The sequence below is a fragment of the Pseudopodoces humilis genome, chromosome 21, assembly GCF_049639895.1.
Source record: "Pseudopodoces humilis isolate 2021_Gansu_Grassland_sample_001 chromosome 21, ASM4963989v1, whole genome shotgun sequence".
In the NCBI taxonomy this organism is placed as follows: Eukaryota; Metazoa; Chordata; class Aves; order Passeriformes; family Paridae; genus Pseudopodoces; species Pseudopodoces humilis.
Genome location: NC_142220.1, coordinates 3,875,506 through 3,894,327, shown reverse-complemented (window position 1 = coordinate 3,894,327; position 18,822 = coordinate 3,875,506). Strand labels below are relative to the sequence as shown.

At 39.3% G+C, this 18,822-nt stretch overlaps 1 protein-coding gene across 1 annotated transcript; it reads right to left on the bottom strand.

Moving 5' to 3' along the window:
* Positions 1–36: 36 nt before the first annotated feature.
* Positions 37–10,514, bottom strand: UTP6 (UTP6 small subunit processome component). The gene is made up of 19 exons (XM_005526695.3): positions 10,329–10,514; positions 10,167–10,251; positions 9,490–9,531; positions 9,314–9,406; positions 9,123–9,170; positions 8,261–8,324; positions 7,706–7,824; positions 7,145–7,222; positions 6,646–6,727; positions 5,765–5,846; positions 4,899–5,080; positions 4,178–4,257; positions 3,374–3,451; positions 3,050–3,229; positions 2,228–2,308; positions 1,399–1,508; positions 1,244–1,310; positions 888–960; positions 37–326 (listed from the first exon to the last, which is right to left on the bottom strand). Exons 1-19 carry the CDS (start codon positions 10,418–10,420, stop codon positions 169–171), a joined length of 1,794 nt encoding a protein of 597 aa, XP_005526752.2. The 5' UTR covers positions 10,421–10,514; the 3' UTR covers positions 37–168.
* Between the last annotated feature and the right edge of the window lie 8,308 nt (positions 10,515–18,822).

The window sequence follows — 18,822 nt, the reverse complement described above, 5'->3', positions numbered from 1 at the left end:
CTGTGCACTTCAACCTGCCCCTGGCAGAATCAACACTAGAAATAACTGCAACAGAGATTATTCTTTTTTGTCACATAAAGAAGGTAAACTTTAATAAAATCCAGGAACATATTACCTTTGTACAAAGAAGTTAAAAAATGCAGTCATATTATAACTATGTATAGTTTTTCATAAATGTCCAGTTTGCAAAAAAGTGTATTTAGAAACAAAATCTTCCACCAGGTCTCCCTGCAACATCTTCATAGCACGCCAGTGAATGCTTCCAGAGTTTTCTGGTTTGCCTTGGGGATGACTTAGCTCTTCCTTGACATAATCCAACCACAGGTCTTTAAAAGAAAAATGAAAGTTCTGGTTAGATTTTAACTAGATATTGCTTAAACATACCAAGCCTAACTAGAAACTCTTTTTCTAAGTGTCTTTGATATTAATGCAATAGGGTTTACTTTGTGAAACTACAGTCTTCCAGCACCTTGAGGAGTAAAACCCTGGGTTCTATCCCAGCTGCAATAGTGATGTCTTCAGAAATAATGCAACAATAATTGAGCTGCATACTTTCATAAAAGGAATATTGCAGAAATCTTGATTATAAATATATAGCTCCATACTGTTCATAAATCCAAATTAAGTTATACATATCTCTTATGCCAGCCAGTGTCTGAACCTGATTTGCTCCTATTGTGCTGAAGCCATCCCAATGCCAATGACCCTGGGCTGACAGTGGAGGGTCCCTGCAGTGTCCTACACTTGATGGCACAGAAGAAATAAGCTCCACTCTGCATGACAGCAAGCAAAAGGGCAGAACAAACAGGTACCTTTTGAAATGGATGGAAATAAAAGAGGCAGCAGTGAACAAATGAATGAATAATAAAACACAGAATCCCCCTTACCAGTATTTGTTGAACCAAACTCCCTCAAGGCACGTTCATAGTATTCTCTCAGATTAAGCATTTTGCAGGATTCCTAAGAAAGGAAGGTATTAAAAGGCCATTTATTTTGTAAAGAAGTGAATCTGCAGCATGATTAGATTCTGACAAAGGAAGAGAGTCATGGCAATTACACACACACACTGCTGAAGATTAGTTGCCATGGAACTTGGGTTTGTATTCACATCCTGTGAATCAATTGCAGAGGACAAACATGAACTGATCACAGACTACCACCACTACTCTGCTTCCTATTTAAATCCCAATTTAGAACTGTATTTTACAAATAAAAAGCATTAATTGGCTAGTCAACAACTTACTTGCTCCTTTTCTATTTGGATCATCTTCCTGAAGAAGTCAAGTGAAAATGGACGATTTTCACACAGGCTGAAATAAAATAAGTGACTTTAGACTTAAGGACTTTTAACATATATCCTAGAATAATCAGGTCTGAAGTTTTTTTGGGTTTTTTTACCTGGTAAAGAGTCTTTTAACTTTCTTATAACCACAATTTCTGTAAGTCCAGTCAAGATACTTTTCTTTCATAGTCACAGATTCAGGAGGCGTTGTGGCACATAAGGATCTCTGCAAGTTTAAAAGGGAAAAAAAGCCCAAAATAAACAAAAAATAAACTTATCATATAACCTAAAATAAAAAAGCCCAATTAGTGCTTCTCCCTAATTAGGCATCTGACACAAAGGAGATCTCCTAAGTCTAAAATACATTTCCCCTCCGGTATTCCATATAGCTGGAACTGGCATTTCCATAAACTCCTTCAAGCAGAGGGCTTCACAATACTCTACAAACAGCTAAATTCAAGCTTCCACCTAAATACCTGAATTTTATGTTGTAATTGGGAGAAAAAAAAAACACAACCCAACATACCAGGCAAAGAGAAAATGTTTTGCCCTACACTACTGAGGAAATCCATAGTGAGATTAAAGTCCTCATTCAAATCTTGACTATTCTGTAAAAAGACTGATGTTTTCACACAGACTGGAAAAACTCTCTTTTCCATGCAGATAAGTATCTGAAAACAGAGCAAATATTCTAGACCAAAAAGTAGGAGCCCATCACTGGTTGTGTTTACAAACATTCATATGCCTTAGAACATGGGAATATTTATGCCTGTAAGTCTATGTCCAACTGCTTTTTTTAATGCACACACTTTTGCTTGAAATTCTTTTATATCAACACATCCATGAAGGAACTTGAGTAAAAAGCATTTGTTGCATGTTCCATTCACACACATTGTTCCATTTTATTGACACAGCCATAAAAGTAGATTTTGATTAGACAAGTACCTGGAAGAGAGCTTCAGTGTCTTCCTTGCTGTTTGTACCCTCACTCCATTCCACCCAGAGGGTCCACAATGGCAAGGTGCCCTACAAGGTCAGCAAACACATCAGATGGCTGAAATACAATGACTCTGACTTAAGAGAAACAGACAGCAACACAGCCATCAGGATCTGTATTACCTGCCATAAAAAATATCCTCTGGACACAGGTCTTGGAAAGACAACTTGGAACTGCACACTGAAATAATTTCTCATTTCCTCCCTGACTTTCAAGATAAATCATCCTTAGCTGGACAGATGTGTTGCCAGGGATAAGAACCAAGTTCTGAAGTTCTGCATCACTGAGCACTGCAGTACACAGAGGTGACTTCCAAGAACAAAAAGGAAAGAAACCTTCCTGTTTCCTCACTCACTACCCAGTGTTTGAAATGGAACAGAGCAGGAGAGCAAAAAGCTAATTCAAAGCTTGAAATACCACACAGGCATTGGAAACACATTTTTCCATTAAGATATAAATAAAAGCTCGCTGCTAGGAGAGTATGTAAAATGTCACCTGTAAGCATTCAAACTTTAAACATGTGAATTTTAAGTGAATTGACAATTCCCTAATGCTCAGGAATGCAATTTGCATGTGAAATGTCAGGTTCTTATTTCTGACCTTAAAAATGGTTAGGGACTTTAAATGCCTTGTAAACAAAACAAAAACAACAGCAAATTAAAAAAAATAAAAACCAAACAACAAAAAAAACCCACAAAAAAACAAAACAACAATGGAAAAAAACAAACAAACAAAAACACCCAACAAAACAAAACCCCAGCACAACAGACCTTAGATTTCACATGTTTAATGGCTTCTTCAAAACACTGGGTCACATCATCCCTCTTGAGCTGGATCAGCACCTGCAGCCTCATCTGCCACGTTTCCACGGACTGGCTGAAGTGCCTGGTTGCAGCTTCTGCCACCTCCACAGCCTTCTCAGAGAGGCTGGAGTCCAGTAAGAGCTGAAGCTAAAACCCAGAAGATGTAGCTTTGTTAAAAAGCAGGGCTTTGAACCAATATTGTTCATCTTTGTGCCTACTCAAGATGGCAAAGACAGGCACACAAATAATGCAGGAAAACCTCAGCATCTATTTCTTCTGTGTAGTTCTTACCCACTGCTTGTAGAGAGCTTCTGACAGCAAATTGGACTCATGGGCTTTGCTAAACACACTCAGTGTCCTCTCCAGCCTCTAGAACCAACAAAGAAAAAAAAGCAAACAAGCATTATTCCTATATATACCAGATTCCAGCATTCCAAGAAGCCCACTGAATTGTGTGTATATCATGTCAGTGAATATCTAATTACACATTATGTGTTTAATGCTGTAGGTATCTGCAAACATTCCAAGATAAAGTGGAATCAAGAGTATTTACTCCTCTTCCTTAAGGAGCAAAGAACAACACTGCATTGTTCTTTTAGTGTAAAACTAGTGGACCAAGTTGCACAGGATAATTAATTAATTTACTGAGTCATACCTAAGCAGAGATGCATAATTAAATTACCCAAATGCCAGCACCAAACTTTGCTCAGACTTATTTTCAAGAGTCATTTTAATTCATCTTCTTCTTTGAACAAACACAGGTTTGAACGACCTGTCAGTGAATTTAAATAACCCCTTCAACTCAAACCATTCCATTATTAACAAGTCTGCAATCTTAGCTTTCATCCAAAGAGGTCACTGTACTTTATTGACAAGGCTGGTGTATGCCCAGGCTAATGATGTCCAAGCATGCCACCTGTGAGCCTGGCAGTAAAAAGTGATCCCTCCAGATGGAGATTAAGTTATTTTTAATGATGGCCACAGGTAAGTATTTTTGATAAAATGTAAAAATACATTTGTTTCTTATCTGAGGTATTACAAAAGTCAATAAAAAGAGGAATGATTTCTTAGTAGTATTTCCTAATAAACTTTTACCTTTTGCTTTAATTGTTCACTGTTGGTTTTTCTGTTGTACCTCTCTAAGCAAAAAGTGATGTAACATTTCCACATGTCCTCTGTAAGAGCAAAGGCATAATATCACACTTTACAGAATCACAAGAATAAGCACAAATATTTGTCTTTAAGAAATACAAAGATACAAGTGATACCAAGTGTTAATGCCAACTTTGTTTTAAAATGCTGTATTACAAGAGAGGCCCTAGATTTGTAACATTACACTTTAAAATGGCTCCCCAATCCAAACTGCAGGCAGTAACTCTTTGTAAAGAGCATCAAGTTCTTAGCTCACCTGAGACTTTTAAAGCTCCCTTCCAACCCAAACTATTCTGTGGCTTTAAAGGCCGTACAGCAGGAAGGTTGAGACCACTCCACAAACAGCCCCTTGACAATCTCCTTTACAAGTAAGAACAACACCAGAGGGTGAAGTTGGATACCCACTCCTCTGGCAACTTGAAACCATTGCTTACTCACAGCTGACCAGCAAAAGCCTCACATTGTCAGTTAAGCAGCTCCTCCAAGAACATAAATACATTGGAAAATAACCCAATTAACACATAAAATAGATCCCAAGAGGCAGCATCTAAGAACTGCTTGCCTTCTCTTAGGTATAGTAGAGCCTGCCATCACCTTCTTCAAGGCTCTTACAGGCTGCTCAAGTACCAGAAATGAATGTTAAAATGCAGGCAGAACATTTCACCTGTTGGGACTGCTCTCACAGCTTCATCAAAGACTGCACAGCACCGTTCCTCTTTCTGGGCCATTTCTGAGACTTTCTTCTGTTTTGTGGTGTGTTCTGTGGGCTGTGGGGACCCCAGTTCCAGCTCCCGGCGGGCCATGTAGTCCCATGTCAGGGGATCATCAGCATATCTGGCCTGCAAACTACACACAACATGCTTGTATCAGCACACAGCCACCATTCCTCACCTGCAGGTATGTTTAAGAGGGTTATTATATTGCTATAGAATTGTAGTTAAGTAACTAATAGTAATAATTATAATAATGATGATGATGATGATGATGATAATAACAATAATAACAACAACAATAACAATAACATAGCTAAGTAATCAAATGACAGAAAAATATATTTTCCTTTCCATAAGAGAAAGACAAAATATTAGCTTTTTAAAAAATTATTTAATATGAATATTCTCCAGAAATAACACAAAACAGACAGGAAGCTGTCAAGAGAGATCTCGCTTTTGAGACGAACAACTGGAGAAACAAAAGATCAAAACCCCACCAAAGAACACTAGGAAAATCCACAGCTCCTGCAATGAATTTAAGGAAACTAAGTGCAGTAATTATTCAGTGACAACTGTATTTTATCTAAATTTTCTTAGCAGTTTTTTAAAGCTCTTTCTGAAGTTAGATAAAAGTATCCTCTTCTGAAGATCATGCTTTTGTTTTTCTTAAAGGACTTCACATAAGCCCTAACACCATTTCCTTAGAGGAACACCCTTTAGTTCTGAAAGTCCTGTCAATCTACTCTAAGTTAGAGAACATGTTTCTTAAAAACCAAACCAAAATAAAATAAAAAGAAAACACAAAGCTACAACTCACCTTTCAAGGATTTCTTTTTGCAAGTCTTGGGTAAAATCAAAGAGCTTTGCAATAGAGAGCACAGCCAGCTGGAATTCAACACCTACATTTCAAGAGAAGATTAAACTATCAAGAAGAGTATTTACTGAAGGATTCCTCAACATATTACATCAATTGAACTTTGTGTTTCTGTATCTCTTTCCACATGCAAATTTAACCAGCAGCTCCTCTACTCCCTTATATGACTCTGCCATGAAAACACAAAATGCTCCACACTCAGGACAGATCTCTCCAAGGCTGCACAAAATAGATGTCCATGAATTATGTCCATCCTGTATCTCCACAACTTACCTTTGAAAAGACATGACTTGACATAATCAGATCATTGTGAACACCCATAAGCCATTACTCACCTATTTTTAGATGCTTACAAATCATTTGTATGCCTATTTTCCCCAGTATTTCTCCTGAAAATTAAATTAAGCTAACTCTTTCTGAAATTTCCTCTAATGTTCTTTTTCCCCACTAATTTTCAAAGTTCATTATTGTATTTTTCCCAGTCTTCCAAAATATCCCCATCTATCATTCTCAAAGTTCTCAAAGACATCTGCTACTAGTTTGCAGTTATTTTACCCAATTCTCTCAATAAAATGGCTGATTTTTACCAAGCCTGCTTAATTTAGAATAGCTTAGCCTGCTTTATTATCAGTCTGAATTCTTACTTTTTTGCCACTAGTAGCAGTTGATTAGTTGTGATCAAATGTTCAGCAAAGTAAAAAAGGTTATGTAATTCTGTAGTGTCTTTTGGTTTTCTTTTTTAAATAGTCAAATTTTGAGGCTGTAACCCAGCACTAGGCTAAAGGTTACAATTTTCATAATAAGTACAAGAAATGTTCATTCACCTTTAATTTTCTGAGAAGCGTCCCTGTAGACTATGCGAGCCATTTCCCCATTGAGAATTTCTTCAGAGTAATTGAATTCCCCCTGAAATATCAACCATATAATTGAAGAAATTATTGTCCTTTCTCAGCTAACATTTTTGCAAGCTGGGAAAAAAAAAATCAGAAGATATTAATGTTTTTCTTCATGCAAGTCTATTTTTATGTAATTCACACAAGTCAACTACAAAGAAATGAGGTAGGAAGTTTGACCATTACTTTCCAGAAATGACTGTTAATTTTCAGACTGGGGAATGTAATAATAGATTCTACAAAAGCATAGGAAAAAAGTAATGTATGAAGTATTAGAGCTCAGCATCAGCAACTACTTGAAAAGCTCCACACAATTGCGGGACATGAACAAAATCTTTCTCTAAGCCATTGTCAAATAAACCACTAATCCAAAACTGTGAATTTCAACATGTAATACACAGACAATATCTCTTAAATTTAGCTGACCTACCAGGTCCATCTTTGCTTGTTCAAATTCCTTCTTCTCCTTCCTCTGTTTCTCAGCATGCATAAGCTCCATTCTGAAATACTGCAAGAGTGACAACAAAATGAAATTACTGTGGGGATAAATCATAAAAATCTAAGTCTACAGAGTAAAACAAGCTCTGAGGATACAAATAAGGACTTCACCACATCCCACACGTCTTAGAGCCTTGGTTTTTGAAGGTTTGTGTACCTACCACTATCTGCCCTGTGTATTTGCCCAGAAATTTCCAACAGGTAGCAATGGTAATTTTTTAGTCATTCTTTAAACCTTAACTTGCCCCCAAAGAAAAACAAGTTCCTCAATAAAGACTGGGGATGCCAGACTGAGCCTGACAACTACATCCTAGCAGAGCTTAGGAGTACCTTAGAAAGGAATTTTGGGGATGCTTTTTTTAATACTTTTGACATTTTCCTGCTGATGGAAAAACAAGTTTTTCCAGTTATCTCAGACAGATATGAGAAATATGCCAAACTGATTTGCTCTGATTGATTAAGTAAACAGTCATAGAAGAAAACAGGAACTCACTTCTTGATAAAGCTTGGGGCACTCTGGATGGAAGCGCAAAGCACGAAGGAATAAATGCCTGGCACTTTCTGATGACAGTCGTGTCTCCATTTCCCACTTTGCTGCCATAATCCACAGTGCTGCAACAGGTGACACAAATAAATTTATTTAACCTCACAACATGAGTTCAGCACCAGAATAAGACTGACTATCTCCCACGTAAAACTGTAAAGCAGACAGCCATATCCAGGAAGTTTAATCCGGTTTAGCTACAGATCTAATGATGTCTTCAAAAGCCAAAATGCAGTCATGAGCACTCGACACCTCTTGCTCCTGCATCTACCAAGTCCAAAGTCTACCTGGGAATTCGTCATTCTGACCTACTTCACATCTATTTATGACTGCTCAGCACAAATTCTGTCAGAGCCCTTCTCCCTGAGGCAGCAACAAGGCAAAGAACAGAGAGTAAGAAGAACTGTAGCCCAACAGTTTAAACTGAGATCTACAAGAATTTAAACCAACACCATACAATCTATGCTGAGGCATTTATGCAGCACTCACCATTGTGTTATTTACCTGGTTTATCGGAATGAATGGCCAACATGGTAGAAAACACCTTACTGAGTTGATGTTTTGCATTCTGTAAAAGAAGCAGTTTTGTTTCACCCACTCTGATACTGAATTGAACCCCCAGCACCAAAGTTTCAGTAGGAAAGATTACAAGCTGTAGTAAAATTGCTCTGAAAAAGATGCTTCTCTGCCGCTTTATCTACAGTAGAAAGTTTCTCATACTTACTCAGCAGTGATCAGCATTTAAAAGTCACCACATTAGAGTAGTATAGCTAACTCAAATTTTCTGAACCACACAGCCAACACAAATGCTGCCCAAGTCCCAAACCCATGGTTTCACTGCCCTCTTCTGAGATGGAGACTGTATTTTACTTTGGCCACCTTCACCACCATGGAAAGTCACCTTCTTCAAGTACAGAAATGACAACAACTGAATTCTGGTAATAATGTGAAGCCTTGCACGGGTAAGTTTATCAAGTACAAAACTGACAGAATTAGACTTTTCAGCACAGACACTACAATAAATATTTGGAACAAAATCACAGTTCACAGACAAGTTAATCACTCACTCCAGAGAAGGTATAACCAATATTATGGTTCTCACAAACCAACTGGTACTCCAGATTTAATGCAGTCAGACTCACCTTTGCCCCTGCAAGCATCAAATTTCGTACTAATTCATTCTCACTCAAACTCTACACTTATACACATCAGTGAAAATCCCAAGCAGCTCCAACAATACTATCAAAATTATTTCAGTATTACAGCACATAACACTAAAGTTTGTACCCCTATCTTTAAATCAGGTTTCAGGTGGCTGAATAAGTACCAGTCTCAACCTGGGTAAGATCAGGATTTGAAAACTCACCCACTGCTTGCAAAACGCAACATGAGAAAGCCAAAGTTGGACATCATCCTGTTGGAAATCAAAAGAAAAGAATCAACCTCACAATGTACAAAATTGCTTGTACACTGACAAGCAAACATCACACCTTTGGTACAATGACCTGTCACGCAGAAAAAAAAAAGAATTCCGAATCTCAGTACAAATAAACTTACTTTCCATTTCCCTGTAGCTCGGTTGAACAGGCTGTGGACTCTATGCAGAATAGAGTACTCAATTTCATCCTTCTTAAATGAATATCCAATGCGCTAGGAGGAAAAAATTACACATTTTATTGCAATAGAAAATTTGGCATAAAGTATTTTGAACTCTTAACAACTGAGAAACTTACTGCTCTTCTTTTCTTGATCAGTTCCAGCAGATTAACTTCATACTAGAATGGGAAGAAAAAAACATTTAAAAACAAATGTGGAGACACATAACATCAAGGCAAGAAAAAACTACATCAAGTTTGTTATAAATTATCAGGTGGACAATAAACGTTACAGTCAGGAAAAAATAAGCAGTAATTTTTAGCTGGGTCACTACTACATTTCTAAGATTCCTGGCCCTGCATAGCACAGCCCAACAATCCCACCCTGTGCCTTAAAGCACTTTCCAAACACTCCTTGAGCTCTGTCAGGCTCCTGATTATGACCATTCCCTGTGGTGCCTGTTCAGTCCCCGGCCACCCTTTCAGGAACTTTTTCCTAATACTGAACTTATTAATTCCCCTTAACTACGGTTTGCACAGCACGTCAGGGAACTGGGGGCTCTACATCTCTGGAGAGACAGAAAACTACAGGAAGAGGTCACAACGCGAGAGAAGCCTGACCCCAAACTCGGGCATCAACTCCTGGCTACGCTTCACACTCCGGTGCCAACAACCGCTCACAGGTGAACACCAAGGACCAGGTGAGGAGGGGACTCTGATCGGTTTCCAACGTGGGTCACTACAAAACTACCCGGGTCTAACTGAGCTGGGTCTGCACCGAGAGCCGCCCCGCTCTGCCGCTCGGTGAAGCCTACCTGGATGTAATTAATGAAATCCTCCTTCCGCAGCGCTCTCCGCTGGATTTTGTACTCCAGAGCCGTGGCTTTCCTCAGGACAGCCCTGCGGGAACGGGAGATCAGCGCCCGCAGCGCTCCCGGCCGCACCACGTGCGCTCACCCGGCCCCGGCCCCGCTCACCGGATCTCTTTGCGTGTGAAGAGCCCGACCCGCTCCAACTGCTCGAGCTCCGGGATGCGATCCTCCAGCCGCTGCTCGATGCGCTCTGCCATGGCCGCGGGGCCGCGGTGTGTCCGGCACGGCACAAGACAAGCCGGTACAACACGGCACGGCCCGGTAAAACACGGCACGGCCGCCGCCGCTTCCGGCCGCTGCCCGCGCCGCTTCCGCGGCCGCTGCGCCGCTCTGCCGCCCCCTGCCCGGCTGGAGGGGCCAGAACCGCAGAGCCTCCACAGACTCGGTCGGGTTGGAAAGGACCTCTGGAAAAGTTTTTTTCACCTTCTGTGACTTGGATTTGTGGTGGCTTTTTTCTATTTTGGGACCAATTAAAAAGAAACGAAACTAATTCTTTGTAGGAGAGGTTTAGCAACTTTGCTCTCTGACAGGAAACAGTGACATGATTTTCCAAGAAGTAACCAAACAGGAAAGCTACCAGGAAATGGAGAGGCACCATCCAGTCACAAGACCAAGAGCTACAGACTGGTACTGCATTCAGAAGTTGGTGGCCTAGGCAGCTCTGGATTGCAGCTGCCTTGTGCCAAGGGACCCTGTATCTACCCAAGGACAAGGGCAATTCCTGATGGAGACTGTCCTCCCTGGAGACTCCCTCGTCCTACACTGAATGACTGTAAGTTTGGAGTGGAATCGGCACAGCCACCGCAGCACAGCCATCCCCATTGGTGAGCCAAAGCCTTCAGTCCCTTGGGACCTAAAGTTCTGTGAGTTCACCTCCCACTGAGCTCAGCTTTCAGTAAAACAGCACAGCAGTCCTCCTCAGTGGTGGTGGAAGATTGTTATTCATAATCACCAGTAACTTGTTAATTACATTGGGTTTGATATTTTGAGATGCACCAACTCAAGCTGATTCTTGTGCAAGTCCACAGATTTTACTAAAATAGACCTTAAGGAGGATGGCACTGGGCATCAAAAGTAACATTAGCACACTGAAGTGCTGAGCAAGAGTGTGATTGGAATTACTACTGGATTGTTTCACTTCATTTGAGTATTTTTGCATTTGGGTGCATGATTTTATACTAAAAAGCATTCTGTACTTGGAGCTAACCTGTCGTGGTGCATGTAGATCCCAACATGTAAAGGAGAACACTACATGCTGTGTAGGAGTTATGTGTCACTAAAGGACACAGAATGATTCACACAGACATGTCTCAATGGTATGACAGGAAAAGAAGTAACTTTATTTTCTGACTCCAGTATTTGTAGATTCTTGACAATGACCAGGGATTGGATAACTAAATTACCACCTTCCCAATCACACTGGTCATGTGAAATGTCCATCAGAGACGTTTCTTAGAAGGAATGTGTAAATATTTATGTTTACAGTTACTTTCCTGGGAAAGTAACTAAAACTACGAAAACAAGATCAGAAGGCTTAGTTTTCAGGGCAGCAGTTATGAATTGAAAAGGTAAATGCCAGCCATTACCCAGAAACCTGTGGAAAATTCTGTCTTCTTGCTCTATCTCTTCAACCATTCAGCTCTTCTTTGGCTGAAAATCAGCAGTAACTGCAAAAGAGAGACACCAACATAAACAACAGTCTTCTGAAACTTTGTTTGATTGTTCTGTCAGTCTGAAAATACTGTTCTGTGATCAACCTACAGTGTTCTGCCACCTGAAGTCAGTCAGGAACTATTGAAACTCACCAAACCTTTTGTGACTGTTTTAATGCAGATGGTGGACAAGTGTGTGTACCCTCAGGGACCACAGCAACCTCCACCTTCAATATGCCTCCAGGAGAATTCAGTCCTGTGCACACATCTACCGACAGGTCTGAGAGTTCCCCACACACTGATAACAATGGGTGTCCAACAAGCCTCAGAGGGCATTAAATTTCTTGCTAGCACTTGTCAAAGCACCACAATATCATCCCATAGAAGCACATAGGCACAGCACAAACCACTCGGCAGGACCCATCACTGTGAGTCTCAAAGGATCAAAGAATGGTGTGCACCAAAACAATAGATTCCCCAAGTTTCTAGTTTAGGGGCCTAGTACTTTCCACTCGAAACCACAGAGTGAGTAACAATAAGATTTAAAATACTGAACTTTGTTGATGACCTCACAGTATTATTTACCAAAAAAATAGATCAAAACCCAATTGAAAATATTTTTTGTTCCCTCAGATATCCCTCCTTTCCTGTAGATGGAACAAACACAAAAATAAAAATTCCTTTCCTTTTCTTCCCCCAGCAAAACAATCCTTAGAACAATTAACATAACGGACTGTCAAAAGTGCTCATACCAAAGTGACAAACTCCATGAGTGGCAGGCAAGCCCAGCCCAACCCACCAGAACACTGCATGCTGGATTTGTCATGCAAATCAAAATGGAACCTGACATGCTCTTTGTTCATTTCCCTTTCATAAAATCTACTTTAAATGCCTCCCATGTGCCTTGTTTTGGAAGCTGACATTCCAAATGCATCAGTGCAAATTAAGGAGGGATCCATTACCAATAAAGACGTTGCAATACAGAGAGTTTCAACAAATCTTATTGGGAAAACTGGAGAAACAACTGCTGCAGCTGGCAACTGTAGGGTCCCACAGTTTACTGCTTTTATGAAGTCTCTTTAGAAAACTCCATCAATAGGTCCTTGCAGAGAAGTTCTGGCAAGCTGTCACAGCTTAATATTTATAGATTGTATCTGCAAGCAATGGATATTAGAAATAATCACAATGGTTTTCCTTTAAGTGTTGTCTATATTAAAACATTTAATAGTTAATGTGCATAAGACAAATATTTAAATTACAAATTGATTTATATCTATCTTTTTTATTTCTGCTATTTTAGTACCTGAGTGCAGAAACAATTATAGCTTTTTAGAAGATGCCCCCAGATGTACAGTATTTTACAATTAACATGTACTTTATGAAAATGCCTTTTAAACAATGAGAGTGGTGTTATGACCTCATGAAAAGAATTGGGAAGCTTCCACTGACTTCAGCTGAGCCAGTGGTTCATCCCTTCAGGATATATTTTTAACAAAGCCCTCAAAGCATTTACAGAGCATGTGGGACTTTGATTTAAAAATATATAAGCACATCTGTTAATAAAACAGTTTGGAATTTACTCTCAAAAATAGACTAACCCAAACTTTGGACTACATTAATTTCCTTCATTTCATAATTAAAATAATCTGCATGATGATTTGGTTTCACCCCTGCCAAAACCAGCAGTCAATCAGAATGAATAGTAGTTTCATCACTGCAATTCCACTCTGAGCATCCAAAAATTTAGATTTAAGACTTTGCAGTTGGTCAGTTGGACTGTTCCATACCAGCATTAATCCTGGTACATGTCCTAGACAGATGTTATTTTTTTCCATTCTGATAGAAAAATGCTTGTCTTTGTCAATGCATTGCTTTACTCTTGCAGCTTGCTGGCACTGACCCTGTGACTTTAGATCTGAATCCCTCCTGGAATTTCATTCACTCCTCTCTTTTTTCAGCTCTAAGTGGTAAAAAAATCCAAAACCAACAAATATAAATATTTTTATTTAATGTCTTAACAGAACTATTATCTGATACTTTACATATAATCTCTTTTAAAAGGGAAAACTTTTACTTTCTTCTCTGCATTGGCCCTGAACTTGAATTTTTATGAATCAGATTTTTCCTCCTACTCTTCCTGAGGCATTCTGTTTTGCCCCAAGATCTGAACATCTATACACAGGGAATTTCCAGCAAAAGGGACTGATGCCTCTGGAATTGTTTCCTTGCCAATTCGGATCTGGCACTCAGTATAAGATCCATCTGCTTATTCAGGGTGTCCAGGGGCTTGCACAGTAGTGGCTCTGAATGTGCCTTTTAATTTGATTTTGTCATTTGGCTGGTTGGTGAGTAGCTGACAGTCTGTCTAAATCCAGCAGAGAAGTTACAACTAGTCAGTCATCATGTCCTAGTTCCAATTCATAACCCAATGGAATGCCAGTCACATCTGAAACTATATCAGTCATCTTCCCTACATACTCCCAAAATGTCAACTCCACAAAATATATTGCTTGATTATCTTTAATTGATTTCTTGTCTGTTGCCAGCGGTCTGGAGAGCAGAGTCATGCTAAGCTTAATTTACCTCACTAACCTGTCTTAAGTTTTGAAGGATAGGTGAAATTGTGGCATGGCCTTGGGTGACCTATGTCATAAGCAGCAATTTCAGGAAAGAAGAACTTCCTCAGAGCAAAGCCTCGTATCTTTTAAATGCAAGCATGTTGGTGGCAGCATCAATTGTACTGGTATAACAAAAAGCATAAACTATACCACATACAGATTTATTTCTCCTTCCAAAAACTGGAATTAGGATTGATCACTATTTGCCTCCTACTCTGTTTCTCACATCCCTCCATAGAGACGGTTTTGGCATGGTAAAAGTACTCTGACCACAGTCATGACAACAACCAGTAAAACTACTTCTGGAGTATAGATAATTCAGATTATAGTGTGCAAGATCATATCCTCCCAAGCAGCATTCCAAAAACAAAAAAACACTCTTGGAAAAGCCTTGTGAAACAATCTCTGGCATATGAAACCCCAGATAACTCTCCTATGAAACATTTAGATAAGTCTTCCCGTGTGTGAATTTTGTGTATCTGTGCTAACTGGTAAACACTGGGAACACAGTTTCTGCCCTGATCTTATCCTTTAAGTAACTGATGGTGATTAAATTCTAAATTCTCACTTTATTAATCTGTACTTGTTTTAGTCACAAAAGAAAGAGCTGATCCCTGTTAAAACTTATCTCTTACTTAAAGCTGAAATTAATTAGCTAACTAATTCAGTTGAGGTTTTATTTTACTGGCTATTGACATGTTCTTTGATCCTCCAATATTTTTCTTTTTGAGTGATTGAAGATTTCATTCTTGCACTGTCAACAGACCTTTTGTTCAGAAACTTCTATAACATCTGTAACTGACATAATTCTCAGATCTTCCCAGCAGTTTCTCTTTGATCTCTGCATTTCTGAGTTTAATCATTAAGTTTGCATCTGAAGTGTTTCAGTTGCCATATCTTTCACAGTTTCCGGGACTCAATTAAGAGAACACAAATCCTGAAAGTTCACTTAGAATCATTTTTTGATAGTTTTGTGTACTACATATCTCTGAAATTACAGCATGAACTAGAATTATTCCTCATTCATTTCCATGTATTAAGTATTCAAATTTCAAGATTTGGCATGGATTTTTTCTGTGTAGTTAGTGTATTTCTTGTTTTACATTTTAATCATCTTAAGATATATCCTACCTTTCTAGAGCAAATCAACCTATTGGGCCCAGGCTTTTCACAATGCTTTTGAAGCCAGTATTTTAGTCCACTATCTCAATTGTAATGACAAACACTACTGCTAAAAAGCCACCAAGCAAAAATAAATAATTAACTGAAAATCAAGGAAAAAAAAATTCACTGTAGAAAAATACAGTAAAACATCACTAAGAGAACTCAAAGAAACTGACTACTAATTATCACTGATTGTTCACCATGTGAAAGCAGAAGGCAGGTGACTCCCTGGTGCAAAAACATCCTGAGAATTCACTTTTCACTCCCTGCAATAACTCAACAGAAGGCACACGAGCAACCTGCTGGCTGAAAGCTGTGCATTGTGGGTGCATTAAGATTCCCTGAGGGCCAAGTTCCTTGAGTGCTGCGCTCCTGGAATACATTTGAGCAGCTCTGTACAAAAGCAGTCCCCAGCAAAACACATGAACGAGAATCAAAAGTGGCGTTCCCTCACACGCACGGCATTCATGGCTACACTTGGGTTGCTGTGTGGGATCCTGACTCTTTCCTTTTGCCATGCTCCACAGTGCTTCCCTTACAGCAAAGTTTATTTTCTCTTTGCTCTCACTACTTATTAAAGCATGGCAGCACTGTACACTAACGTGCAGAAAAAAAAAGACTGAAACTGAGAGCTTCCACCCCAGCAGCAGTACAACCCTGTGATCCCAAATACACTGAGTGCTCCACCTGCTCCTGTGCTGTTACCCAGGGAGCTGAAACTGCTCTCACGCTGTTACCCCGAAAGTTGGAATTGCTCCCTTTCTCCAGGTGAAATATTATGTAGCCTCTGTTTACAAGAGTCTGGGAAAACACTTTGTGGGTGTTGATATTTGTTTTCCAAGTAGGTAGGGAAGAGTAGCTTATCTAACAAGTTCCATGGCCAATTACTGTTGTTCTACATCAAATCAGACTGAAAATAAAGAATATGAACTGAAAAAATTAATAGCTATTGCAGGTCAAGTTAACTCAGCACCTAGTGAAGTTTATTTGTGTAAATAAAAGAAAGGGATGCCACTGAAATGGGTCAGGTTTTGGAGTACAGTGACACAGATGGAACCTTCCGGTCTACACACTAGGTGTTTTTGTTTGTCTTTTGGTTCTGGACCATTTCTGCGTCCTCACTTCTCTCATAGAAAACCTGGGTTTGGGGACAGGGTGTGAGAAGGAGAACCTGAATGCATGGAAACAACAAGAAGAAAGGTTTGGATTTAACCATGTAAGTGGAGTATGTAAAGTCTTTTCCATATCAGATGCCCTTGAATCCCACTGATGCTCCCTTATAAATACTGACCCTGGCTTTCATGATGGCCCAAATCTGGAACCAATCCTTAACAAAGACTGACCAAAAGTTTATATATGTAGCTCATAAGCACTCTTTTGTTCCAAAGTTACATGTAATATTAATTTCCCAGAAGATAAGCTGATGTGTAGTAGTATTTAGTTAGCTACTAACAATCTATATAGACAGATCTATGTTTAAAGATGTGAGGAAAGCAGTATAAATATACTGACAGAACCTTAATTTAACTGAGTTATAAATGCACAAGTATTTATTTCTACTGTTTAAAAAAATAATAAAAAATTTTGTGAATATTCTTGTGACACAGTAATTTGGAGGACTGGAAGCTGGAAAGTTAAGTAGTGTGGTCATAGGGGTACTACAGGCAAGCAACAAAATCATGTAACTATGAAACAATCCATAAAGTGTTATAAACACACACATGTTCTTTTACATATATATCTGAAGGGGCAAAAATCACTGCAGTTCATCCACTAAAGATGACAGGAATGCTGGGCATACACAGACTGCAAAAACCATAGGAAAAAGACATTTACAAGTAGCATATGTAGGATATTCAATCTGCAAGAAACAAATCTGATCTTTTGGACATCAAATGCAAATCCCACTAACGTGATGTGAAAACAAGAATTGGTTGACCACTTCAAGACTGAAAATCTGAGATGGCATGAAAGCACCTCTGCTGCCTACTTCTGCTTTTTTTTCAGGGTTTTGTTCCAACAGCACTCCTGGTTCCAAATTTATTGGTTCTTCTATTTATCATCTTAAACTTATTAAACTGCCTTTTTCCCCCTCTCCATTCTGTTAGGGTACTTTTTATCTTTATGGCAAAAAGATAAAGTATCATAACCTTCTACTGTTTAAATTTAATGTGTATACTGAAAATGTCAGTTTCAGGCAGGCACACTCTATTTCACTGCATCTTTTTTAGACTACTTTATTAGAAGACACATATTCAGTGTCATTTGCTAAATATGGCAAACTTTCTGTTATCTGATGTATATGTACACAGGAAAAATGTTTTAACTTTTTGGGTTTTGATAAATGGATCTGTAGAGTCTGTAGGGGTCTGTATTACCAGGAAGGTCAAGGACAGAAAAGTCTCATACCATAGCTCATTTTTTTTCTGAAGAAACTGTTATGATTTCCATCTTTCTAAAAATAAATTATTTCTTTCTCTTTTTTACTTGCTCTTTTGTGCCCTGTGCTCTTTCTAGCCATCCATTCTGTGTAGCTCCAAATATAGAATGAATCATTGAATCATTCTGTGCAATGGTTTTTGGGTTGGAAAGGACCTTAAAGATAATCTCTACAACTTGTGCCATGGGTAGGGACACCTTTCACTAGACCAGGCTGCTCCAAGCCCCATCCAGCCTGGCCTTGAACACTTCCAGGGATGGGGATTGACATTTCAGAATTTTTGAGGACTGTACCTCATGAATATTCTGTGCTCCTTAAGGACATATGAACAGCCCAGGGCAGCAAATCTAAACAAGTTAAGAAATCAGGAGTCTCTTTACTAACTAAGGAAAACAGGCAGAAGCTACTAAAGCACTCCTGTTTGGCAGCCAGTCCTACATGTCCAGAGGGCTCAGACACAGCCATGGTGTTGCACTGTCCTGTCTCACTCAAGGCAGGAGTCGCAGCCCTGGTTCCTCTGTTCACAAGCAGATCCAACTTAATGCCAGAGATTAATTGCTGAATTATCTTTTACTCCTGCTTGGAAGGTTGCCCTCTGTCTCCTCCCAGTTCTCAAATTTAGAATGATGACCCAACAGAAGCCACAGAGGCTTGGAAGCAGTTGGGAGGAAACAGGAATAAATTAGGCAATGGACAACTTCCAAGGACTGAATTGCAGTTATGCA

Bases quoted from the DNA above. Each gene is read 5' to 3' on its own strand.
- UTP6 (XM_005526695.3), bottom strand. From the start codon at position 10,420: ATGGCAGAGCGCATCGAGCAGCGGCTGGAGGATCGCATCCCGGAGCTC. The intron at 10,252-10,328 runs GTGAGCGGGGCC...CCGTTCCCGCAG, and splicing joins TTCACACGCAAAGAGATCCG to GGCTGTCCTGAGGAAAGCCA. The intron at 9,532-10,166 runs GTAGGCTTCACC...TTCCCATTCTAG, and splicing joins ATTTCATTAATTACATCCAG to TATGAAGTTAATCTGCTGGA.